Below are 27,762 nucleotides of genomic sequence, written 5' to 3' on the forward strand. Positions count from 1 at the left end.
GACTTTACTAAGTCTCTCCTAAAATACTAAGAACCTATTTTGCTTGTTGCTGTGTTTTTGTACATATACTACATACTGTACTACATATATACACATACTGTTATAATAGTGGATGCTCATATTAAACATGGTTTTAAGTTATAAGCAAGTACATTTACACTTCCAGTGAAGTCAAAAGCCCAGGCTTCAAACACATCTAAACATTCAAGCTACACAACAACAGTTCTGTTGTGTTGACTTTGGTTAAATATTGACAAGGTGTCAACACCACACAAGTGATTAGATGTCATATGAAGGTAAAAGGGGAAAAAATCAGTAATGAATGGAAAAGAAATGCATCTTACTCATGAGTCTGGTTTAGAAGTCCTTCAGTTTATTTTTCCTTTTTTTTTAAACCAGAAATCAACCTGAATTTTAAAAGCTGGATTAAAAAAAAATGTAAAATTAAAACAACGATATCAACAAACACATAACACACAAGTGTAAAATTTACATAACAATTTTAAGAACACAGAAATGGAAGCAAAAACACTGGAGTGTTATTTTCACATACTCTAAAAGTCAAGTTTGTTTTATGTTTGAGCTGCGTTAACGCTACCACTACATTCAGTGTGAATTCAAACTACACTGACAAGATCGGAGGTGACGGCATAAGTACTTCTCTGTAATGCCTCATAAAAGTGACTTTGAATAGGTTAACCAAAGTGTTTGCTTACCCTTTGTCCAGATTGACAAAAAAAATAAATAAATAAAAAAAAAATAGTATTTTTCTGATCAGTGTCAATGTTTTAGCTGGCTCATCAGCAAAAGAACTTACACGACACACTGTAGTTTTTCTTGTTGCAAGTATAATACGCGGGCCACTTCATAATCCTATTCAAAATCTAGCGAGAGTAAAAATTCACATTTACTAATGTACAATGATTAAACTAATTTAGGCAGTTTTAAATGAATTAGTTTTCTTTGGGAGATTTGTGTTAGCAACAAGTTATAACCAGCACTGCAGTTTACCCCGACAAACACAGTTGGTGTCATGACCAAATCAAACTATTAAACACTGTAAAAGGACAAGAGAGATTTTATTTAACAAAATAAACAAAGGTAAATTATTTTTACTCCAGCCTAACTTTGGAATGCTAACTGAACACAGAACAAGTAACTTTGCGAACTCCTTAAAAAGTCAGTCTGCTACGGCTTCGCTTCACAACAAGATCCTTACACCAAGTAATTCAATTAAGAGCTATTTCCTCAGTCTATTTTTACACAAACTTGATTGATTTAAGTTCATTAGTGGTGACTCCCTCCAGCTCGATGTGCTCCCAAAGGTCACATGATGTCAGCCACATCTTCCTCACTTAAATTCCTAGAAAAAGGAACACAGACAGCCTCTTTCAAATATGGAAAGAATGTAAGAACATTTTAGTCACCTGATGTACCTGATGCAGTACACCAGTCGTTTGGTGTTGCTGTTTGAAATCTTAAATGTAAACTTCATCCACTGCACAGCATACTACACAAACGTCATACTACACCAGGAAGTGATGTACAGAAGCTGTATGTACTTTTTTTTGCATATTTGCCACAGTTACACGTTTCAGATCGTCAACTAAATTTTAATATTATTATTGCATTTATTGAGGGAATGTGTCCTCATAAACAGTGAATGAATCCATTAAAAATATACAGTGTAGGGCTGGGACAGACCATAGGATAGATCATAACTAGCTCAAGCTATAATGTTAACATTTGTACATATGCTAAATGATCATACGGTCATGTATAATGTATATGTTTGTGTAATGGGGATATATTTTCATCATCATTTTATAATCATTTCCTTCTCCTCAAACACCACTGCTCTTGCTCCTCACCTCAAGCCTCTGAACTGCAGTCAGGGCTCTAACGTACAAAAACAGTGCATAAATATATTTATTCATTCCTGAAATTGTCAGCAGATTAGACATGCAACCGTCCCATCTCCAGACAGCTGAGCCGGCTAAACAACAACAGCTGGTTATGCCAGCTAATGTTAGGCTAAAGTGGTTTTTAAAAAAAAAAACCAAAAAAAAAAAAAAAAAAAAAACACGTGTTAGATATACTTCAAACGCTGGCTAACAGTGGCAAAAAACAGCAATGCTTACTGAGAGAAAAGTTCATGATATCCTTAGCAACAACTGTCAGTGGACAGTTTTCACTCATCAACTCATACTTTAGGAATTTTCTCCTCCAAAATAAACAGAAATGGACACATGTTGACATCTGAGATAAACAGTAGGCTGACAACCTGCACTCACCGAAGATGAACGGTGGCCAGTTTTTATATTTGATCCAGGGTAAAAATTAAAACTCTGAAGTACATAAAGTGTTGATATTATTTAAATATTTCATATTATACTTCATATTATTCAAATATGTTCAAATTGAGTGTGTGCAAAAAAGTTTTTTTTATACAGAAATAGTAGTAGAAACATGTTGGTGGTCTGGAGCAGTTACAGAGTACAGTCTTAAATTCTGATAAAGGTGTTTGTCCTACAGCAGCCTCCGTAGCTAAGGTTATGTGCTTGTATTGGGAGACTTAAGATGGAAATACTTTTTCACAGCACTGTACATCCATCAACTGAGAGCATCGTGATTTGCTGCCAATCTGTAATGGGTGAGAGTGTAAGTGAGCATGTGGACAATCACAACTAACACACTATAAATTCAAAATACACATTATAATACACTTAGCTTTAACATACTAACGCCTGGTCAGGAACTGTTTCTAATTATATTTTAACACAAGGAGTTGAAGAAACTGGGGAAAAAGCGGGAAAAAAGTAATAATATTTCGCATTTAAATGTACATTAAATGACACTGAACACACATTAAAACGTATTCAATATGAAAGCTTCTCTTCTTCTCCGGAGCTGACAGACTACACCTTACTACATAGAAACTTAAAATGTTAACATAGCATTAAAGTGGTACCCAGTGTGTTACAATGTGAAGGCAGGTGAATCCCCCACAAGCATCAGTATGTCAGTTTACTACTTTGAGAAAGACTGAAGAGCATTACAAATACTGAATACATCTATTTAATGTTACCTCTTTTTTTACCGTCGTTACTGCCGATGTTGATGGTGAACCCGCTGGACTAAGATAGAAGAGAAAAAAACAAAACACCAAAAACAAAAACATTACAAACACATAGATGGTTTAAAACACTATTTCACCAGCTTTTCACAACTTGTTGTGAATGTAATTCTATTAAACAATAATCTGTAACAGAATGTTTACTGTTTTTACAAAACATTTCTTACACTAGGTGCTAAGACATTAGTAGCACATATCCATGTTCTGCAAGTTGTGTGCTGTTTTCTTTCCCCAGCACATTCCACAGATATTAGATCTGACTGAAATCTGGGCAGTTCAGAAGCCAAATAACAATTTGAGCTCTTGATATGTTTTTCAAACCAGTCCCGCTTCATCATGCTCATAGAGATGTCTGCAATCAGGGCATACCTCTGCCATGAACGGGTGTCTGCTGTCCCCAACAATTTTAGGAAGGTGTGAAAAAGTGAAGTGTTAAATTTAACTTCAGCATACATGTCAGGATCCAAGGCTTCCTGGCATGAGAAAAAAACAGTTTCTCCTCTGGTTTGAATTCTTCCTATACTGCCTCCCACTGACACCTGCTAATCGGGTAAATGACCGGGAACATTCATCCATGTCATATGGTAAACATTATCCACCTCCTCCATTATCCACCTTATCCTAGGTTGCACCACAGTCTAGCTCAGTTAATTAGGTCCTTTCATTATTTCAAAATTGCTCTAACTACTCTACACAGCCACATATACAGGAAACGCTATGTTTATGCTCCAGTACTTTCTGTGGGATCAAACAGCCAGCACCAACTGGGTACTAGCCACTGCATAGCTGGAACACCCCAAAAGATGTCCTGACAAAGCCAAGACATCATCTTCAAAAACTGAATGTTTACGAGCTGCTTAGCCTCCCTTTTTGTCGTGTTTATATAAACTGAACATCAATTTCAAAGGGAACGCTCTAAAGAACAATAAGGATATAATCTTTCTTTGATAACACTCCCACTAGTTCCTCCCATTTGGACACTGTTTATTTATAGCAGCTACAGGGTGAACGGCAAGGACCTTAACTTGCAAATCAAAGAACATGTGTGTCTTTTTCCACCTCACAAAAGGGACTGTGAAAGGGGGCAGCCTAAGAGAGCCCATAGGAACAGGTTTTCCATCTCTCCACGAGTGTGTGTGAGGCTGTTTTATTTCTCACACACTCTCTCTCACACACTCGTAACACACAGTCTGCAAGCTCCAAATGAGAGCAAACCAAGTAAACTTGAATTTATAAATAATTATCCAAAAAGTAGAACACCTGACACACAAAGTGACAGATTTACCAAGTTGGAAAAATCAGAGTGATATCGCAACCGGGGAAAAAAAAAGTAGGAGTGGAAAGTTTATCCGACTAACAATGCAGACACTTACGAACACACATGCATAAATTTGACATATTCAAAGTGTCCTTTATTAAATGTTGCGGTTGTTTACAAGTACACAAAACATAGCCAAGCATCAGATCCCAACTGATCCACATAGTAATGCTTCACCAAATTACTTCTGTATGTTGCATGATGCTTATAAAAGTCAAAGAAAAGACTCTCACACAGAGCCAGCTTTGGGCAACAGTAATCCCAAATTACATTCAGTGACACCTGAATAGGAGGAACACTATTCTAGCACATTTTCAATGTCAACATTTTAATGTATTAATTAATTACATTTTATTTATATAACACCGAGGTACAACAACTGTCGCCTCAAGGTACTTTATACTGTAAGGTAAAGACCCTACAATAGTAGAGAGAAAGCCCCAACAATCAGCACTATAAAGCAAGCCCTTGGTGACAGCAGGAATGAAAAACTCCCTTTTAACAGGAAGGAACCTCTAGGAGAACCAGGCTCAGGGAGTGGCAGCCATTGTGTGTGGGTCAGGGTAAAGAGATGAGAGCAAGGACACAGAATAGATGCTGGATGCCCTTCCTGATTTGTGTTTCCAGCTGAAATTGAAGCCAGTGACCTTTCGCTTACTAAGCCAACGTGTTAACCACTACGCTACCAACATATCTGTTTGTATCAAAACAAAAGATCTTCAAGTTAAGGATTCATAGAAAAAAAAGAATAATGAAACTGTTTTTTTGCACATTAATGTAAAAAATTAAAACTTTGAACCTTCGGCTGCTTTTCACGTGTTACCTTGCCTATTGCAAACAATAGTAAATCATGTTGTGTTTATTTTGTATATTAATAGGGAAACCATTACAGAGACGTATGCAATTACTTAGATCAGCCCTCAAAATAACTGTGTCCAAACCTTTCCAACTCAAAACTTACCAATATCTATATCATGGTTTTGTAACTGTCAAATCAAGGTTTTACTATATGCAAGCTATTCATATTTTTAAACCCTAGCTCTTCTTCTGCATTTGCAAACAACACCTAAAAGCACATAATTTATTTTTAATAAAGGGCAATCCATTTTAATTAACATTGCTTAAATGTGTCACATTTAACAATACAGGGTACTATTCTTCTACAGCTTGCAGTACAAAATTTAATCTCATTTCAGAGTTTAGGAAATCATATTTAGTATTTATTCAAAAATGTAATTAAGATTTTGCAATGCTGAGTGGGTTTTTGAGAGCCTTCTAGAGCATTGATTGTATTTAGCTGCAAGCTGTCTGTGTCCAGCTGTCCAACAGTAGTTCAGAAAATCATGGCATTGTCTTAGGAGTAAGATTGCTATTTATGATCTGACTGACTGTCTTTAATTTTACAGGGAAAAAACAACATGTACACAGCTTTACAGACAATGAGTTGTACACATGAATTTGTTAAATCAGTCTCACCTTCTGCTAAGCTTTTTTAAATGAACATCAGCTGTCATGTAAAAATATATACATGCATGCATACCTGATAAGAAAGCATTTACATACCTGCCGACTTGCCTGGAGGCGTTTTCAAAAAACTTTGTTTTAGATGCAACGCTGGGGAAAAAAATAGTAGAGATGTTGACAATGTACACAGACAATATGATGCATTTAAGATTTAAAACTGCCATCAGTCATTGCTGTTGCAGCTGTGGTCATTTATTTTAAGCAGAGCCAACATGCTCTGTATTATTATACTCTAACAAGAAAAACAACTTAAATCTGACAAATCTTATTTTGGAGGCAGCAACAGATACTATCTTTATTTAGTAATGTGGCAATTTTTTTGAAGCAAACAGTTGCTTATTTAGAAACATTGCTGAGCTGCAGTCATGTTCCTTTCACCTGATGAATGGAGCCTAGTTCATAACTATCCTTTTATTTCTGTCTTTGTTCTCTTTCCACCTCCAGAGGTGGAGAGAAAAAAAAAAAAAAAAAAAAAAAAAAAAAATCACAATACGCTTCATTACAGTTCCTAAAGTTAATTCAATCAGCTGTATAGCTCTATGGCATTAACTGAAGACTTATGTGCTGTGCAAGGTATCTTAAAGAGACATCATGATGACATCACTATCAGTAGTCTGCAGCGATGACAGAACAGATTTGTGGTTTCATTGTTTTTATTCCAACTTGTGGCCTGTCTCTCAGCATTAGTGTCATAATAACTATTATTTTGTGGTTTAATTAACGTGGCATTGTGCACTGCTGAGTTACTGGAATTTTCATGTCAACCACAATTTAAGCTCAATAATTTTGCACACACTGCAGTTAAATATATAAGCATGTGTTGTAAGACTTTTGCATGTATGAAGAGTACTTACTAGGATGTGGTTGTGCCCTCACTGCTGGCTGCAGTTGGAAGCTTTTGTGGAGCGGGGAACCTGGACGGTGGCTCAGGAGGCCTAACTGGGGGTCTACAAATCTGCTGTTTCTCCGTGGACCTTGTTCTGGTCAGACCATCAGAATCTCCTGAAAAAAATAACCCTTTTTTCAGGAGATTTCAGGAGATTGTGGGTTGGACTAGTTCACATAAAGTGCATTTGTGCAGTTATTTATCTGAGATAAACTCCTGATATATTCAGTAAAGACAATACACTTGAGATTACAAGTGAAAGCATGAAATGATGTCATGTAATACTGATATTTTAAACACCACAGGCTATAGAAAAATAGTGTAATCAACATTTGCTTAAATAGATTTTTTTTTTTCATCAAATAAGGCTTTTATGAGTGCATAAATACTATAAATGGGCCATCTTAGGCCACTGGTAACTAAAATCAATACTTCTTCAATTCATATGATGGACAGTTAACAAATGAGAAAAAGCTTAAAATCTGCAACCAAGCGACTGCCATGCTTCATTGCTTCATTCACTCTAAATGCTTGCATAACACTCTGCTTCATAAATTAACTCTGGAGATCTTCTACTATGATTGCTTCTTGCCATAGAGTTATTTTTAAACAAATAAAAAGCTCAGTTTAAACTTGTTTACTTCCCAAGGTTATAGCAGTGTATAATTAAATAATAAATTGACAGACACAGCGGCATCAAAGTTACAGCCGTTGTACAAGCTGAAACACACAAAGTCGTAAACCAACACAATAGGCATGATTGTTACTATTAGTATAAAAGTAAAAGAAACATGTTAATGATAAAAGAGCAAGTCAATGGGAAAGATTAATGATTTTTAAATGCTACATGTAGCCACATGCATTGCCTGAGAATGTTGAACATTTTCTTCCAGACTCGACTACCCAGATCTTGGCCATAATAAACTACCACTTTGCTTTTCATACTCTGTGTATCCCTCTGTCCTCTAAGAGGCCTTTTTTCATTGCTGACGAGCATGTATGAGATAGGGAATTTTCCATTAAATCACCTTCTTTGGTGGTTGCTCCTTTTGCAGGTGTTTTTTTGCCCTGAAAGGATGGCACCCTGCTCACGTAGATCCCAGGCTCCCCATTCCCTGCTGAAGAAGCATCAGATTCTGGTTGCCTGTCTTGACGGATAGCTGCTCTGGGTACTAATACTTGTCTCCTTTGACGCTGTATGGGAGTGGGGCTCACTGGGTTTTCATCATCCACGTTGGAATTGTCACTCTGACCATCTGTTACAAAGAAGCAACATTAACAGTTTGGTTGCTGTAAATTAAAAGCATGAAGTTATATGGAAATATTTTACTCTGTGACGTTAATCTGGTAAACTTGTACTATTATTAGAATAATTACAATGCACAGAAACTGATCATTCGAGCTCTGAATTAACCATATAACCGTGTTATTTGGCCACATAACGCACACAATGCAAACATAGCAAGCTGCATGCACCCAAACTTTCTCTCGCACTGTCTATGAAAAGACAAGAGTTACAGCCACTTCACTTAGCAACAGATTCAATAAAGCAGTAAATTGAATGATTTAGCCTGAGTAATTGACAAAAAAAAAAAAAGATTAACGTGAGATCAAATTGTAGATACATTTATTTGTGCTCAAAATTAATTATTTTTTAAAAAAGGAAGCACCAAATTATTTTCTAACAACATTTGAAGATGATACAGATAGAGAATCATAATAGAAGAGAAACAGAATAGAATTTAATTTAACAAACAAATTCCAAGTTTTGAAGTATGTAATAACTGCTTTGCCACACACACACACACACACACACACGCACACACACACCAATAAATCCTATTTCGAAAATGTCAAGAAATGACCCTGCAGGTACGCTGTGGTACGAGTCTTTTTAAAGAATAAAATGAATTAATTAATATATTTTAAAACAACATTTTTAAAAAAATCTACTGTATGCTCAGCAAAGACAGCATGGGATAATGATGAGGATGATGGTGACAATCAGGCCAAGAGAGGCTGATAATTACTCTCAGTGTGCTGGTAAAGCTCGTGACTAAGAGCTTGATAAACACGAGCCGGTCGCTTGGAGATTGTGATGGGTTGCCGTTTTCTCGGGTTGATCCGCGGGGGAGGGACAGGTGGGGCAGTGCTGTCCTCTGGCATATGACTGAAGATCTGCAACCATATTGAAAAAAGAAAAAGAAAAAAAGTCACAGTAACACTTTAGTTCACTGGCTACTTTTTCAGCTCCACAGAGTCTCAGCTGAAAGAAGTAAAAAGTCTTTACATGAAAAAGAAAAAAATAAACTAGAAAAGTATTTTTTTTCTTACGAATGACATTAACATAGAACAACAAAGAGAGAAAAAAAAAGCACAAATACCAAAGTAGTAACTTAATGACTAGAGCGGTGACAAACACAAAGCTGCTTGTTCTACGCAAAGTCGCTTTAAAAGCATAGATGTAGAGCAACCAGCAGGACAGTCAGATAGCCTGGCTCAGTCCTGAGGACTTTTTTAGTCAACTCATATAAAACCCAAACCATAAAAACAGCAATTTGCTGTTTTACTGGCAGTTATGTACAGGAAACTCCAAAGCCTTCAGCAGCCTTGCCAAGACAAAAAAAAAGAAGAGCTTGAAAAGAAATCCTCAGCTGTGTTTTACACTCCAAAACAAAGGAGGCAACATGTTGATTAGTTGGCTTTAAAAGTGCTGGTAGGTAGATTTTATTACCTTTGGACTGAGCCACGTTTTCAATTTTCCCCCTTTTTCTTACTTTACGTTAAGCAAAGCACCAACAGTAATAGCTTAATATACCTATGAATTTTAATGGTCTCACAACTCTCTGGGTGAACGACATCACTTCAGCCGTACCTTTTTGCAGTGCTCTATCAGAATCTCAACCACGATATTTTGGAACTTGATATCCAACATGGCCGCCACAGTTTCCTCCTTTGCTCTCATTAGCGTAGGCCCAAAGATAACCGCCATATTTGAAGAAGTCATCAAGTTTTCGTCGCTGTGGCTGCACACGCTGTCAACAAATGGAAGGCTGGGTTGAGTAAAACGAACAGAGCTGCTCCTTCTAGAACGACAGGAAGAGCTGCAGTGCAAGTCGCATTCGAGTAAGCTCGCACTTACTTCACCAAGTGCTTTATAAGCATCTCCAGCATTTCCCGATTCTTCTCTGGCAGCTTGTAGGTAAGTGAATGGATTTCACTCAGTCGAATGTCCAGATTATCTGACTCTGTCACACAGACAAGAAGTTATAGAAATCATGATCATTTCATTTTCCTTTTATGTCATCTCAATAAAATCAATCGTTCTGTGTTAATCACAACCAAAAACAGCATCACTTTCTGAGAGAGCATGGACTGGGCAACAGCCTTTCTGCACCGTCGTGAAACTAATAAAAGAGTGTCTCCAGAATGTCAGGCCATATAACGAGAAGCCCCCCATTTCCTATAATGAATGGCATTTCCAGGAACCTGAGGCCACCAGCTGCCTTAATGCAACATCCTGACAGAATGAGGCTGATGCTATTAAAGTCATCGTCTTCTTGGTTTTTACAGTATTGCTGTGTGACAGATAAAAACAAATAGGAGTCTCAGATTTCCTTTAGTGTCCAGAGTTGTATAGTGTTGCACTTGTACTTAAAGAAGTACAAGTGCAAAAAGCACATTTCACTCTTTAACTTTCCATTTCCCTGGCATAGTTAAACAGAAAACCAACTGGATTGGACCATGTTAATATACATAACACAAGCCTTTGGTAAGTCTAGATTCAAGGAAAGATTTTAGAGAGGAGGCACACATTAGAACATAACCTCCCCGGTCTTAGCAATGGATCACTTCCAAAACACGTCTTACTTGCAGCACACATGAGGTCTCTGTGCAGACTGTAGGTCGTTAGAGGTTCAGACAAACTCCTGCAAATAAATAAGAACACACAAGTGCAATATAACTCACCACATTAAAAACACGACAAAGCCAAAAAGCAGCATTCCCTCAGTATAGAGTTACACTAGAAAGTAATGAGACAGAGAGCGAGAGAAAGCGAGTGCATCTTCTGTCAAGCCCACATTTGTTAATGTGGTAATAAAAATGTGTTTCAGATGTGCAGATCCACATCTGTAAATATTATACAATCAATGCTGGAAAAATACTTTGGGGATTTTACAACCCTGTGATTATATATTTTGCAAAAGTGCATGTAAGAATATAAACAAATCTGACCCTGGACCAATTAAAAGGCATTTAATAATAATAATAATAATAATAATAATAATAATAATAATGAAATAATATAATATAATGTCATATGTAAACACACACACATACCTGAGATAAAACTTCAAAGCACTTGTGACTGTTTTAACATCCCAGTCGCTGCTGTGGAGATCCACATCTCCTGGGTTTGCAGAGTCTATGAAAGAGCAGGAAAAAGGCTCATGCTACCTTAATTACTCAAAGACATTAACTAGATGTGACATGTGTGGACCACATTGTATAACAGATAAGCATCTTGAGGACATCTGACAAAAAAGAGCAACAGCAGCATTCCTTCACAGTTATGTTTACACACATCTCCCCACACAGCTGGGGGAGAACGCCAGCTCTACAGCAACCTCAAAGGACCCACTGTCATCAGGAACAGAGGGGTTTACTACAAGCAACATTAATGTGTTAGTGAGGTCTGGTGAGCTCAAAGTCAGAGTTTTAAGTATCACGAAGGTGGCTCTCGCTTTACCTGGTCAGTTACTATAGCAACTTGTCCTGACCTGATCCAGGGCAGGTTATGGTTTCAAATTGGCTGGAAAAGATGCTTTCTTTTTTTTTTTTTTCACCAAATTGTCAACTACAGTTGCAGCAGTGCAAAATGTGCCGACTTCGTTTAGCATTCAGCTACTAATGCAGAAAATATATAAATGTTTTCATGCGTGATCCTAACCTGCTGCCAAGTCTATTCTGCACTGCTCGATTGCAACTAAAAGAACAGAGATTTGAAAATTATTCAGTGGCAGCAGATGGCCACCCCTCCCTGAGCTCGGTTCTGTCGGCAGTTTCTTCCTGTTAAAAAGGGAGTTCTTCCTTCTTCCCACCGTTGCCAAGCACTTGCTTGCAGGGGATTGTCACAATGCTGGAGTCTTGTAGGGTTTTTAACCTTAAAATATAAAGCACCTGTATTTATAATAATTCAATTCAATTTTTTTTATTTGAATTATTTGTAGGTTGTTTATCACCAAGAATATTAAATCCCTAAAGTTAATTTCATTTTAATCTGACCAAAAAATCGAAAGTAATTTCCACATCTCTGTCATGTGGCTGCGGGGATCCATCAGATCTGAATGCACTGATGTTTAAATGAAGTCTGGTTTGATCTATTTTCTGTTTGAGCACACACAGGAAAATGGAGCAGAAAGCCTAGAGTAAACAGAGAAAGTTCACACCACTACTATGAAACACATTATTATTTCAGGTATTGAACCTGAAATGTTCTACCCTAATGAAGGCATAGTTTCTGAGTCTGAAAAGAAAGCCCTGGCCAAGGTGCCTTAAACTAACGTGGTTGCCCCCAGCTTGAAGTGTCATAACTGATGGATGTAGCCACTGTGATTTCACCAACTGGTTTGTGGCATCCTGTAGTGAAGCCTGGAGCTGACCGTTTTCATTGTCACCATCTTGCTGAAAGAGAGACAGCCCGCGACTTGTGATTGACAAGTCATTGAGCACATCCTGTTTTATCTTTATGTCTGACTCTAAAAGGCATCATAATTTACAAAATTAACTTTACGTTCTATCTGAAATCTTCTGAGAACCAGCTTATTCTTTATGTCCTCTATAATAGCCATTTCTTTTTTTGTTTTTTACTTATTTGAGCTACCTTACCAAGTGCCGGTGTACTAAACAGAGGACATCCTTGGCTTTCCATTGATATCTCATGTGTTTTTTGGGGCAGGAAATCACAAAAAAGTTACATTTAAAGATTCTTTTTTTCCTCAGTTGCCAGGAGGATATGGCCTAGACCAGGGGTGCCCAATCCCGGTCCTCGAGAGCTACCGTCCTGCAGCTTTTAGATGCATCCTTGTTCCCACACACCTGAATCAAATGAATGGCTTGTTATCAGGCCTTTGCCAAACATGATGGCATGCTGAAGAGATCAAACCATTTGATTCAGCTGTGTTGGAGTAGGGATGCATCTAAAAGCTGCAGGATAGTAGCTCTCGAGGACCGGGATTGGGCACCCCTGGCCTAGACCAATAGATATGGTCTATTGCAGAACCGCAAGCACTTTGGCAACCACATTGGTCGCCCCCTGCTGGACATTTTAAAAAAAGGAAACAAATCCATCTTTTATGTACAGCCTGTGGCTGCAAAAACATATCCCAGTGGCAGACATACTAGTAAATGACCCCTTAAGATCCCTTGCTCTCTCACTTCAAAACACTGAGTTTATGGCTTCAGTGGCTAGTTTGAAGTTAAATGGACCATAATTTACAGAATTAAGTGATGCTAACTGTCAGCATTACAAATATGGAATGGATTTAATGACCTTGTAGTACCATATGACCCTATTAGAGCGCTCCGCTCTCGCTCTGCAGGCCTACTTGTTGTTCCTAGAGTATTTAAAAGTAGAATGGGAGGGAGAGCCTTCAGTTTTCAGGCCCCTCTTCTGTGGAACCAGCTTCCAGTTTGGATTCGGGAGACAGACACTATCTCTACTTTTAAGATTAGGCTTAAAACTTTCCTTTTTTCTAAAGCATATAGTTAGGGCTGGACCAGGTGACCCTGAATCCTCCCTTTGTTATGCTGCAATAGATGTAGGCTGCCGGGGGATTCCCATGATGCATTGAGTTTTTCCTTTCCAGTCACCTTTCTCACTCACTATGTATTAATAGACCTCTCTGCATTGAATCATATCTGTTATTAACCTCTGTCTCTCTTCCACAGCATGTCTTTATCCTGTCTTCCTTCTCTCACCCCAACCGGTCGCAGCAGATGGCCGCCCCTCCCTGAGCCTGGTTCTGCCGGAGGTTTCTTCCTGTTAAAAGGGAGTTTTTCCTTCCCACTGTCGCCAAAGTGCTTGCTCATAGGGGGTCATATGATTGTTGGGTTTTTCTCTGTATCTATGAAGCGCCTTGAGGCGACTTTTGTTGTGATTTGGCGCTATATAAATAAAATTGAATTGAATTGATCTGTTTTAAATAAAACTAACATGGCTAAAATGATCAGCTACTGGCTACCATGGATATAGCTTAAAGCAATTTTAAGGTTGAGCCTTCCAGAAGCAAGACAGTGAGTCAGCAGATGTTTCCCTGTCATGCCCGATTGAAACTTGCAGAACCTGTTGTGCCGTGTTAATAAGTCTAACAGAGTGAAACATTGTAAAAGGACAGATGTAGCAAATTTTCACAAGCTTACCGAAGAAGGCGTTTAAAAGCTTCTGCACTTGGATGTTGCTGCCAACCGTCCTGTACACTCCTTCCTGTGTGGCTCCTAGGAAGAAGACATGGGGAAGGTTAAAAACAAAAGAAAAAAAAAAGTGCGTGGACAAATAGAGAGCTGTGGAAATGCCCACATGATTCCCTTGAATGTTCCTGATGTTCCCTGATTTTGATTACAGATACAAAAAAACAAAAACACTTTCTTTCACTAGTGTATTCGGTTTAAAACATAGACGTGTTAATGTTTTTAGAGCTTAGCTTCATTCCAGTAAGATGAATCATGACACTGGAGAAAAATACTGTGACTGTAGGTTTTAATCATTAGGGTGTGAGTTTTAGCAACAATGAGCATGAAGGGAAGATGTGAAGAAAAGGTAAAAACCTCTGAATTTAATAGACCCTCACATAACAAGCAAGAGAGAGAGAGCAACGTGATGATTAAAATCCTTTATAATGTGAAAAATACTACATTTCAGAATACTCTTATTATAAAGAAGGGCATGTCTCACAGAGAGTAGCCAGCGGAGTAGTGTCAATGTGTCACACGTGACTCAACTACGCCCCCTTAAGGGAAAGAAGAAAAATTAAAAAGGCAAAAAAAGCAAGAACGATCCTTTAACAGAAGCGTTTACCTTTTGTTTCAATGTAATTGATGCACTTTCGCACAAACTTGAATCCAGTTTCATTCAGTTCCACTGTGGAAACAAAAAATAACAATTTACATTTACGAAAAAGCCACGATTATCAAGCACATACTTGTCACTGCTAAATGGATGCATTCAATGGCATGAGATGGAAAGTAGGACAGTATAGCATCTGTCCACATAAAATAATATTACAGCTTTAGACATTGAAGAAACTGATGAGTGACTTACTTTCAGCTTGCTTGTGAATTGGTGAATGATAAATCTGAAATAAAAAAAAAAGATGCAGTAAAAAAAAAAAAAAAAAAGTGAGGATTGTGCAGGAAAAAAAAAAAATCAAACACACAGTGGAACTAATGAAAAATAAATCCTTAAAAATGAGAGGAAACAAACACTTGAAAGGCACAGTGAAGGATTTCAGAGGAGTTGACAAGAATATTAGCATGATTTTTGAGTTCTGGTTTGAGTTTACCTCATGAGCAGATTGAAAGTGCATGATAACTACAGTAATGACAAAAAAAGAAAAAGGACGCACTTCTACTTTGAGCACTTTTTTTGTGTGTGATCCTCGCCGTGAAATAGCTCACTGCCCTCCCCTTTAATGAAAGTCAGAGGTCCTGGCCAGCTCCAAACCAGCAGAGACATGGTACAGCTTTGTTCAGAGACACTTATGCAGGGCGAGCATTTGTAGCCACAGACAGCTGAAGTGTAAAATATAACAGTCACACCTAGAGTTCATCTATGACTGTTTATCCATACAAGTTTATGCAAGGCTTTTTTTTTTGTTCATTACTTACAAATTCTAGATGTGATAGAAAACCTAATGCTAGAGAAGAACATTAGCCAACAATTAAAATGGACTTTTTCCTACAACGTTTAGATGCTTACTTTAATTTCAGTGGCTAGCATGAAACTTGCCAACATTTCTAGTTGCTTAGGAAACTTTGGAGAAGTGCATGCAGACATTTTTCTCTTATTCCTCTGCCAAAGTGAAAGCTGGGTCAGAGGTAGGTTTGCAGTGCTGTTTGTCTAACTGTCAGAAAGATGGCAAAAGCTACCAAGCCAAATTTCAGGAATCTTAGTGGACAGATGGTGTGGACAAAAAACCCCAAAACAACAAAACTCTATTGCTTTCTTTAAAAATTGGACGCCTCATGAATGATGGCATCTTAGAGCTCTTTTGTTTGATTTCATGGAAATCAAACAAAACAAGGGCTTCAAGGGATCTAAGTGTCATATTATATTGTGATATATGGGCTCAATCGTGTCAACTTCTGCAACTCCAACTTCCACCCGTGGAAGTTAATCAAAGTAAAGAAGTGCACTAAGAAGAGTAGAGGAAGTACAGAAAGATCCACACTCACTGGCCACTTTATTAGGTACATATTGCTAGTACCAGGATAAACCGGTTTTTGCCATCAGAGCTGCCTTAATTCTTCATAGCAAAGATTCAACACAATGCTGGAAGCTGGAATGCTTCCTAAGAAGTTTTGGTCCATATTACCATTACAGCATCAACCCAACCACGACACACCATGACAGTGCCTGTCCCAAGCCCAGTCAGGTGGGGAGGTTGGTGTCAGTGAGGGCATTCGGCATAAAATCTTGGATGCAGATGATCCAACCCCTAAAGGGAGCAGCTGAAAAAGGAAGATTGCATGGTAGCAGTCACATCCATGATGGAAAACTCCACCCCAACTCCTCTATTGGATTGAGATCTGGTGACTGGGGAGGACAGGGAACTCACTGTCGCGGTGAAGAAACCAGTGCGAGATAATCTGAGCTGTGTCACATGGATTTTTATCCTGCTGGAAGCAGTAATCAGAAGATGGGTACAATGTGGTCAAAGATGAATGGACATGATAAGCAATGCTCAGCTGGTAAAACAGGGCTCAAAGTATGCCAAGAAGATATCCTCCGTATCATTACACCACCAGCAGCCTAAACTGTTGATACAAGGAAGGACAGATACATGCTTACATGTCATTTACACTAAAGACTTATACTGTCCATTTGTATTGTAGCCTCAGTATCCTGTTCTTAGCTGACAGAGGTCACACCTGGTGTGGTCTTCAGCTGCTGTACCCCAGATGCTTCAAAGTTTGATTTGTTTTGCCTTCAGAGATGTTCTTCTGTGTAGCTTGACATAATGATTGGTTCTCTTAGTTGCTTTTGGCCTTCTATGGCACCAACAATCAGCAATATTTAGTCACTCAAATCACTGATTCTTCCTCATTCTGATGTTACGTTTGAACATTAGCAGATTGACTATGTCTTCACAGTCCTAAAGAGATATTTTCAATAGTAAGGAGTTGAACAGGCGTACCCAAAAAGTGACCAGTGAGTGCACATGTGAAAACAAAGCAAATGCATTCCGCACTGTGTGGATTGCATAAAGTGAACGAAAAAAATAATGGAAAAAAGCAGTGCTACAACTCAGACAATTTCATGTATTCAGAAGTCTAAAGGCCAGATAGTCTGCAGTCCACTGGAAATTCACAGTTCCAGCTTATTTTGGGCAGAAAAGCTCTTGTGCAACTTTCATAATATATAAAGAAGAAAAGGGGGAACTCTGCAGAAAAAAAAGGGTACTAAAAAGCATGTTCTGTTATTTTCATATCCCCTGGCAATGACTGTTGCATTGTGTCTCACACAACACCAATGCATTAAAACATGCGGGCAAGAGATGTGATGTGAGAACTGCAGAGAGCGGGCAATACTGAAAGCAAAAAATTATAACATCTACAAACATAAAGAGGAATTAACACTGGAATTTTGCTAGTAAAGGCACTTTTGTTACTTTGAACAAGAGAGTGAAGAGAGATGGTGGAGTAACAAGTCGGCAGCTTTTTTTTTTTTTGTTGGGGGGGGGGGGGGGGGTTGTTTGTTTGTTTTGTTTTAGAGGCGGGGCTTCATTAACACCCAAATGTGATTTCAAGAATCAGAAAGCAAGAAAAACAATTCAGCACAAATTCAGCAAAAGGCTCTTAACTAACCAGGTGCCATCATTTAGCTGTACGTAGGTGTGTGTGTTCATGTGAAAGTCAAGCTTCACACCATAGCTCTCACATATGTAATAGAAAAATTATAATGAGCTACCCGCTGCCTTTTTTCCTGCGCTGCTTAACAAATGTCAAATTTGAGCAGCCATGCAAGTTAAATTGGAAAAAAGGGAAAAAAAAAAAAAAAAAAAACCCACAAAAAACAACAATTATGAAAGGGCAGCTTTTTTTTTTTTTTTTTTTTACATAAAGCATTTAAAATAACACACAGTTCCAGATTGTTTTCTCTGTTTGATGATGCAAAGATAAAACTTTTTTTTTGTTTTCCGTGCAATCCAAATCCAAACATGCAGTTAACATCAGGCAATGTGTGTTTAGCAACCATCCAAGAGGATTAATTTAACACAAAAAATAAAAAACAAGCCCCGTGTTAGACTGCACATGGAGGGAAACGGCTCCAGCGCAGTAGCCTCGCTGAAGGGACAAAATTGCTCTGCTAATCTTTTTGGCCGTTAAGCTGTTTTCACAGAATAATCCTAAATGAAATGAGAAACAAACTCACAGGCTCTTTTCCATCCATGGCCTCCATCCACAACTTCCTGTCTCCCTCCGAAAGAGCTTGGAAAGTGACTGGCGTGTTTCTATGGAAACAGAAACAAATGACATTAAAAAGGCAAAGGTTGCAATTTAATCCTTCAGTTAAAAGGGTGTACTGTTTCAATATCCAGCTCTTGTTTGGGGGGGGGGGGTTGAAACACTCGTACACATCATACACATTCTCTTAGCAATTGAGGAGAGACAAAGTGTCTTTAAAGTAGCTGATTAAATCGCATGTGGCAGCGATGGGAACAAATTGAGATAAATAAGACAAGCATAAAGAAATTATGAAAACCCACTGCTGCAATCTGTCCTCTGCAGAAGTAACAAAATCCAGTGCCAGAATTTACAGCTTGTAGGCTACTGAATCAATTGTTAACCAAAACAACTGTGCAATGAGTTTAAAAGCTTGTTCTGCCAATTATGCTAATCAAGCAAACCCAAAAAACTCTTCCAAAATTCAAAATCCATTTTAATTATCATTATTCAACACGAGGCTGTGCAAGGCAGTTTTGAAACAATCCCTTTATTACCTACTACTTAGAATTGAAAATTGAAAATTAATGCATCAATACAGTAACAACAATAATAATAATAATAATAATAATAATAATAATAATAATAATAATAATAATCATTAGCATGTAAACATGACAGTATAACTTCTTATATATTTTCACAGCTGAGTGGATAAAAAGGAAATTTAACTTTTAGAAGCAAAGACTCATTGTTGATTTTGACCAGTTTTCCGATTTTTTCTCGTAGGTCAGTAATCTGTATTCAGGTTAGCATTAATAAGGTACTTTTTAGTCTTATTGACCACTCAAAGCACTTTTAAACTACAAGCCACATTCACCCATTGACACTGCAGTTTATTCCACTGCTGGAATTTATAATGGACCATAATTTCATGCAAAATGTGAATTTTTAAACAGTGCTAACCCGGGTGCACAGGCAGCACACTCACTCTGTTACTGAGTGCTATTACTTGAGGCTAGGAGCACTGTGGAGAGTTACTCGTGGGTCTAATTATATGATGCAAAGATTAATATAAGACAGCAATTAATAACCTACAACCAACTCTCCTGAGTAGGTTAAACATCACGGCACACAATATTTTGCTCTTGTGCTGGACTTTTGAGTGCAGGTGGGGGGCTCTGGCGGCTCCTCTGACAGGAACCAATTGAGCCAAAGGTGAGGCGTTAGATGAGGCTTGCAGGTGTTTTCCCGATGACAGAATAATTTGTGTTAGAAAGTTTGGAAGAATACGTCTAAACTGAGATCAAAGCTCTGCTCTTCCGTAGAAACATCAACACGAGTGAGCCAAATGCTGACTTTTCTAAAACAAACAAACAAATGTAACAGAAATCAGAAGTGCGTGAAACCAAAAGCATAACAGGCACACGGTTGTGCCAAATATTTGAATTTTTCTCACCAGTGCGTAAGGGGAGATGATTTATTGCCTTGGTATCGTGGTTTTACTTTACAGTGAATCCAGAATGTTAACAAAATGCTATGATTTAAATAAGGCTGCAGAGAACTAGTTTAGTCTACGCATAAAATTTTCTCTCACACACACACACAGTTTGTGCATCAGGGTCTATTTCGGATTCAGCATCTTGCCCATGTATACTTTGTAATGCACCTCATAGGACCGGCATCAAACCAGGAATCTTGTGGATAACCTCTAATACCTGAAACAGAGCCGTCCCTAAATCCAGACCAGCTAATCAAACGGCAATTTGTAATTTTAACAAATAAACAAGCAGGTACTAAATTGTCAAAGGATATGAGAGACCTGTAACAATCTTGACTTTTAATTCACTTCCACTAAGGTCAAAGGTTAGAGCCAGTTGCCTTTCAGGCCCATTTGTGCAGGCTTTTCTTTGCCTGAACTCACAGCATTAGCTCCTACATTAGACAGCACTGCCACCTTGAGTTGCTCAAACAGCCAACAGCCAACAGTTATATTCAGTTAACAATCAGGATTCAGAGCGATGTATAATTCAAGCTGCTTTTAAACCTTTTTTTTTAAAAAAGAAAACCTAAATATTTTTACCGATTTCACGACACAAACCTGTTGTGTGACAGAAATCCCTGTGGCTTATGAGGCTATTAAAATGCATGTTGTCCTGACTGGCCTGCTTATATAAATATGAGCCTGTTGTGTTCTGTCCTCGGAAAGTTTGCCATCTGTTTCCAGCTCTTTGCTTAGGGATTGTTTGGGCTACACTCCATTAAGCCTTCACACCATGTCCTTGTAAACCACCTGTTCACCTCGCTGCCTGAATCTGTTTATCCCATAAGGCTTTTGTCTCACAGTTTCTCAGCTTGTTTGCACTAACCTCTCGATGGTTTCCACGTCAAAGCAAAAGCGCTTATCTATGGATTCTGTCTTCCGGCGGATGCAGGATTTCAGTGTGAGCTGTATGGGGCCCTTCAGGTGAGGACAGAGAGTTGGAAAGTAATCAGTAAACATAATGGAGACAACAATATAAGAGAAAGTCTTCTGAGGAAATTTGGTGTTTACTGAAGGTGGGTCAGCACCTGTTTAGTTGTAGTCTTCTGTTCACAAGGTACCATGACTAGCACTCTCCCCTCTTTCTGATACTTACAATAATATTTGACCCATGTCATACCCAGAGCCCCTGGAGGAATACAAAGCAGTTTTTTTTGTTTTTGTTTTTTAAAAAGAGCCTACAGAAACAACTAGATTCCACATAAACATATAGCAACCCACTTACGCTTCTCCTGACAATACAAATAACCCCTCATTGGAAAATTGTGCATTTTATAGATCTGGGAAGGCCGTTTCATCCTTTTCATTAGCTCCTCCAACTCCTCACAAGTGCTTTCATAGTTGTTTCTTGTCTGCAGGCAAAACCGGAAAGTACTTAAAACAATGTATATGATTTAAGGAAAGTGAATTTTGCTGATGGCATTGTCGGTAACAGTGCTTACGTTCTGCAAGCTTAGCTGCAGTTCCTGCTTGTAAGGCATGAAGTCCTGAGTCATCTCCACTGTCAGGTTGTTAAGTGTTAAAATGCTGTGAAGAAACGCCAGCACCTGTCCAACGAGTGTGTGCATTACATACAACAAGAGTCAAAGCAAACAATGCATGAATGACACCAGGAATATTTCCTCAATGTTTTGTTATGTGCGTGGAAGCACAAAAACCGCACTCACCGGCTCCACCACGTCAAACTTCTTCCTGTCCTGAACCTGGTGTATCTGGTATACGTACTCGACTGAAGATTCATAGAAGTTTGCACGCTCTTTATCTAGGAGTTCATCAGCCTATTGAAAATTCAACAAAAATATCATCTTTTTTAAAATGGTTCTCACCTATATATTTCCCTACCCAAGTGATGCAAAGTATTTGTTGTACTTCAACTAACCTCTTGAAGCTGAGTCTCTCTCTTCTTGGCAGAGAGATTCAAGTGTTTGTCTAATTGGGAGTAATATTTTTCACTCTCTTTATCAAACTTCTTTTTCTTTTCCTGCAAAACAGATTGTAGAAAAAGATTATTTATTATTAGAGACCACCAAACTCCAGTGTGCAGTTCAGTACTGCCTTTTGCATTGCATTCACAGTTCCAAAGTCACCTCTGCAAGTCAAATTATGTAACAGAGAACTTTTACAAATCACCTGTTTGCATGTTTCTTTCTTTTTGTTGTAGAATTGTGGCTTATAAATTTGAAAATACATATAGCTGATAACACACCATCTTGAATCTGCTGCTAATAGCCATCTGCTATCAGTCAGGCTCAGGCTAATGCTAAAACCTATAGATTATATCTCAATATTAAAATGCCAGTACGTGTCAACTGTCAGCTGTAACATCTAAAAATAAATGTGTTTTCACTGTATTTACATGAAAAGTTAGCAAGCGAGCTGAGAATATTAAAAAGATAGCTAAAAGTAGCAAAATACAAAAAAACACTAGCTAAACTGATAATATACAAATGATAAAATAAACATTATGCAACGGTTTTGGTACAGTAGTAGGAATAAATCCTTAAAAGTTCAAGTTCATGAAGCTCAAAAAATATAACTTAACCAACATTTGCTAAAGTAGCGAGCTAAAAGTAATCAAAAATGGTAAAGCTTACAGCTTTCTTGTAAGTGCTCACTAAATGATAAATGACTAGACAATAAAAAAGTACAATGAGTACAAATACAGACAGAAACGTGAAAACTTGAAAATGTAAACCCTGTAAAATATCAAAGACCAGATTCAATAGCTATATTGTAACGTTAGTAGATGCAAATTTGTATGACATACCCTGTGATAGAGTCGCTTTAACATTAATAGCTATAACTAATTGTTCCCTGTATTGCTTTATCAGTCTCTCATGTCATAGTGGAGGAATTTTGGCCCACCCTTTTTTACAACATTGCTTCGGTTCACTGAGGCATGTAGGCATTTATTTACGTACAGCTCTCAGCCGCTGCTACACCTCGATTCTTTTCTTTGTGGATTTGCTGCTGTGCTCTAGCCCTTTCTCTTGTTGTATGTTACAATTTGGCCTAAGTTTTAGCTACTGGATTGACGGCTGACAATTTGACTCTAGAATACTTTGATATATAGAGAAGTTCATAGTTGAGTCAATAAGTGAAAAGTTCCCAGGTCCAGTGGCTACACAACAAGCTCAAATCTCCACTCTTACAAAGTGAAGATACACCCCTTTGGTCTTGTCTGTCCAAAGGACATTGCTATGGAAGTCTTTTGGTTTCTCCAGATGCAACTTTGCAAACCTACGCTGTGCTACCATGTTCTTTTTAGAAAGAAGAGACTTTCTCCTGACAAGCCTTCCAAACAAGAAATATTTATTCAGTATTTTTGCAATTGTGCTGCCAAGAACTTTAACATTTAACATGCTAACTGAGACATGTAGAGACTAACATGTAGTTCCTAATTTATTTATTTTTTTAGTTTTTCCATGTTTTCTGTAGAGCAGCAAAGTGCCAAACCGATGCTCAGTTTGATTAGCAGCACCTGGATGTTACTCATTCATAATTCTTATGGAAACTGTAAAGGTGGGCTTAGTTTTTCTCAGTACTGACTGTAGATAAATTAATATAATTTTTGACCGTTTTGTCTGTTTGTATACCTTAAGAATATGTACCCTGATTTTATTAAGCGGTACATCTATTAGGGCAGGGCTTTGCTACATTTAATAATCAGAATCAACAGATGCTTGATGAGAATATTTTAAATATGAGACTTTCAAACGTCATTTTGAATAATCACAATATAAAATCCTAACTTTAATGATATCACCTTAGAACGAAATAAAGAAATTTGTTGAGCTGCTCTCAACTACAGAGTGCACGCACTAAAAACACCTGCAATATCCTGTTTTTAACAAAGGAGACAGGTTATTGTGCTTCAAAAATAGTTTATACACAAATACGGGGAAGTACCTTATGACATCCTGTCTGGTCTTTGTGGCAAGGAGAGGGGGGTTATATATACTTTAATGACCTGACTGTCCATGCAGAGAAGCACATTTTGAAGCTACTGAAGTAGATCGAGTGCTTCCAGTGCCATTTACAGGAATGAGCCGTGATGTCACTTACAAGGCAGGGTAAACAAAGAACTTACTTTTGTTACTCCTATTTGCTCCTTTCTGAACTTCTCCAAGGGCTTGATGAGTAGATCTGATGCATTCTGAACCTGGACAGGAAAAAAACAAACCGTTACTGACGGCTCCTAAACATACTGTGTTTGTAGATTCACTTTCCAAGATAATGTAAAGAGTTTTGAATTTTTTTAAAAATCTATACACTTTTCAAAACAAAACAAAACAACAAACATCACAGTTCTGAGCACCTGCTGCAAGTTCAATTAGCAAGATGACCTCCGGTTTTAGATTTACATCTCTATCTGGAGAATCCAGTCAAACAGGAACTGCTTCTCCCATTATAATAACCTGCCTGCCTTAATTACTCGGAGAATAATAAAGTGTGTGAATCAGCAAAAACTGAGGTGACAAAACTTGCATCAAAATTTCTACCAACAGCAGGCCAATATGTAACCATAAACAAAAATAGAAGAAGAAACCCAAGAGGGGAAGTGATACCAAAATGATTACCAGCATTACACTTCACAGTGCTTGCATGCAGCCACACCTTTACACAACTGACATGTCTTGTGTGACAAAATGAACACATTAAAGATGGCATCACAGCAAAAAAAAAGAAACAGAATGCATTAGTGGTTTCCTTTAAAGCAGTATCACTTTTTGCGCAGGATAAATTAATGCGGTGTCCGATATCCAGCAAGACTTCAAGCAGCATGCACAGTCAGCATGGAGGAAGTTGATAACCCACCAGCATCATCCTGTCGTGCTCCACTTCCTGCAGAAGTCCAGCAAACTCCTGGAACGACTGCGCTGGGGAGGAAAGCACCAAAAGAGGATAACTTTTGCATGGTGTTATCGAAACTGGCTGAGTCAGAGGACATATTAGGAAAGCAGCAGATAACACTTGCTCAGAACTTTACAAAACTCACTTTATGATTTATGCTCATAGAATTTCCACCTATCTTTATGCACGTTTTCCATCGAGCTCCGAGGCAGGTTATAGTGGAGCACACAAAGCCTTATGTTTCCTCTTATCTAAATTCTGAGGCATTATCAGCCGACAGCCAAAAGTGCTGTGCTTTCCACCGCGTTCAAGCGGGGAAACACAAATGTAGAAAAACTACAATAAATTGGAATATTTCTGGCCACGTATTTACTCTGACTGCTTAAAAACTCAAGCACAATCCAAGGCAGTGCGCCTTTATCACTCTTACCAATGTTAATCTCGTCATCCGTCAGTGAGTCGCCGATGAAGTCGAACTGGAACACACTGAGAGTCTGGGAAAACTTCTGCACTGCCAAAGAGTATCCTGAAAAAGAGAGAAAATAAAAACACGAAGCGTGATCTGTAATTAATGACAAGTTACATACACTGCTTTTAAATTCAGTCCAGTTCTCATGAATCTAAGAACAGGCCAAGATTAATAGAAGTTGGTGTTTCATGTTTCCCCTGATAGGAAACCGGAAAGTATGAAAGACATCCTTGGCAGGATTCAGCAGCGGTGTAGCAGCCAGTATGTGGTTGATAATGCAATACATTATCCCCGTCATGCCTGGCTTTTACTATCAAAACAAAACAGAGCCCTTCACATCACTGCTGTAGACTATTTAGTCCAGAGAACTTGGCTAGTTGTATCTAGCCTCATACTTTTTTCAGTGGAACAATCGTTTAATGTTCTTTCCATCAGCCAATTGTGCACCCAACCCCCTTTCTTCTTGTGTTTTAGCTCTAAAGAAATCATATTTGATGACAATCAGTGCTGAGGCTGAAAAAGCATTAAAGGACATGAGCATTCTGATGAGCAGGATGACATGAACATTGAAAAATGTTTGGGGGGGGGGGGGGGGGGGTGTTGCTTTCCATGGACTTTGTCCCAGCAACTCGTGACCTCTGACTATTATCTGGATTTACTATTGGACCCTCACCGCCCCCCAACACCACTACAGTACCTACAATGACAGTTTCTGTTTTCGAGGTGAACAGCTTTGCCATTCAGGATTTCCACAGCAGTATCTTGGTGAGTCAAACAAAACAAACAATATCACCCCCAGTGGGTGCCACGCTGACCCAAATATACGCATGTACAGTTCTGCGTCTGCGTGGCGTCCCTGGCTCTGACCTATTCTATCAGTGGGAATGGTCCCACCTAAACATGAGCGCACAGAGAAGTGGAGAGGCGATGCACGGACTGATGCAAGCCCTCCAAAAAGGAGACAGCTGTTCGGGAACAATAGTGCTGGTCATCCTGCAGCTCTGTGGCCTCTCAGTTCAAAGCTCTTTCTCCTTTTTTATGGCTTTTCCCTGGAGAGCAATAACAACTCCCTGAATACTCCTCTCCCACATAAATACACACTTTATCCTGCAGGCCTACGTAAAATAACGGAGGGGATGCTGATCCATTGGCATCAGAGCCCTAAATCTACATGCAAATCGCAAAAAAGAGCAATCTAACTAAGCATGCTCACCCTTGATTGCAGTGATCACACTATTCCCGTCTTTGATCACTTCTTTAAGGAATTTGTTTGTCCTCTCCAGCTCCAGCTCGTAGCACTTGAGAGTCTCTCTGAAATCCGGACTGTCCAGATAGCAGTCGCTGAACTCCAGCGGAGGATGAACCATCTTGTGCACCGCTCGACTTTATAACACAATAGAAACACTGAGTCCGCTTTCCACAGAGGCGCTGCCTACGCTCGTCCGTGGCACGCACCGCTCATTTCTGTTCACTTGAGGCTACTCCACACATTCCGCTCCGAGGTTCGGAAACCATCGTGTCCGTGGGAGCCTGCGGCAACGGATGGTTACAAATAAACTGATCGAAACAGTGAATTCCCGCAGCCTAGGCTCACTTCCCTCTTTTATTCGTCCGCGCTGCTAATGCTTCGGTTTAATTGTATCCTGGTGCCCTGACCACTTTTTTGCTCCTTACCGTGTCGTAATTAAAAGAGCAGCTACGATCCCTCTGACCGCGTCCCATTCCAAAATCCACACTTAAATGACGCCTCACTGTTCTTTCTTAAATAAGCTTTCCATCGCTAAAATTAAAACCCGCTCTTACCAACCCCTCAATGTAGTGAGTATATGTTCTTAGTGAGTATATTTTCTACTTCAAGCGATATTATAAACATATCCGAGTCCAATATCCTTAGTAAAAGTCAATGACAAAGCGCAATGGAGCGTACCCAGCTGGCAACAGAAACACAAAAAACTCCCCTTTTCCACACCCAGAAGGTTCTTAAAGGGCTCGCCGGACACTTTGAGTAATTTGTTTGCCATGGATGCTGCGTTTAGGTGCAGTCGGAAAACACAATTACACTTCCAGACAGGCGGATAGGGTGTGCTCCTGCAGTCAGGGTTAAGTACAAGAATTTTGCTTGTGCAAGCAGATTCACGGCACTTAGCTTACACTGAGGTGTTACCGTGACAGCAGTCAGAGAACTTATTTAAATCCCACTCTGGAAAAAAATGTACATGCTGCCCTTTCTGTTTATGGCATACAGAGAGCAACATAAGTCAAATTCCTTGTTTGTGTGCACAAACTTGGTTAAATAAAGACGATTCTGATTCTGTAGTAAAGACAGTGCCTAAATATACCAGTCTCAGCATTTCCTTGGTTACTTGTT

The 27,762-nt window shown here is 38.7% G+C and overlaps 1 protein-coding gene across 2 annotated transcripts; it reads right to left on the reverse strand.

Annotated features, from left to right (window-relative positions):
• Positions 1 to 351: 351 nt before the first annotated feature.
• On the reverse strand, positions 352 to 27,372 carry ophn1 (oligophrenin 1). 2 transcript variants are annotated; one of them, XM_082548575.1, is made up of 24 exons: positions 26,608 to 27,372; positions 25,356 to 25,451; positions 24,890 to 24,951; positions 24,162 to 24,233; positions 21,951 to 22,052; positions 21,739 to 21,849; positions 21,514 to 21,618; positions 21,297 to 21,423; positions 21,100 to 21,200; positions 20,898 to 20,989; positions 18,518 to 18,596; positions 15,185 to 15,218; positions 14,942 to 15,004; positions 14,287 to 14,361; positions 11,206 to 11,290; positions 10,735 to 10,793; positions 10,007 to 10,112; positions 9,740 to 9,899; positions 8,895 to 9,042; positions 7,893 to 8,120; positions 6,833 to 6,980; positions 6,018 to 6,068; positions 3,089 to 3,137; positions 352 to 1,363 (listed from the first exon to the last, which is right to left on the reverse strand). In XM_082548575.1, the coding sequence occupies exons 1-24, from the start codon at positions 26,759 to 26,761 to the stop codon at positions 1,352 to 1,354; spliced, it is 2,319 nt and encodes a 772-aa protein (XP_082404701.1). In that variant the 5' UTR covers positions 26,762 to 27,372; the 3' UTR covers positions 352 to 1,351. The 2 variants fall into 2 exon arrangements, with proteins under 2 accessions (XP_082404701.1, XP_082404702.1); XM_082548576.1 differs by having other exon boundaries at positions 24,890 to 24,946; positions 26,608 to 26,721.
• Between the last annotated feature and the right edge of the window lie 390 nt (positions 27,373 to 27,762).

This window comes from Aulonocara stuartgranti, assembly GCF_965226115.1.
Source record: "Aulonocara stuartgranti genome assembly, chromosome: 10".
Classification (NCBI taxonomy): Eukaryota; Metazoa; Chordata; class Actinopteri; order Cichliformes; family Cichlidae; genus Aulonocara; species Aulonocara stuartgranti.

Excerpts from the sequence above, each read along its gene's own strand:
- ophn1 (XM_082548575.1), bottom strand. The coding sequence starts at position 26,761 with ATGGTTCATCCTCCGCTGGAGTTCAGCGACTGCTATCTGGACAGTCCG. Across the intron at positions 18,597-20,897 it reads GACGTGGAAACCATCGAGAG|AAACACGCCAGTCACTTTCC; the intron begins GTTAGTGCAAAC and ends CTGTTTCCATAG. Across the intron at positions 3,138-6,017 it reads GCCTCCAGGCAAGTCGGCAG|TCCAGCGGGTTCACCATCAA; the intron begins GTATGTAAATGC and ends CTTCTATCTTAG.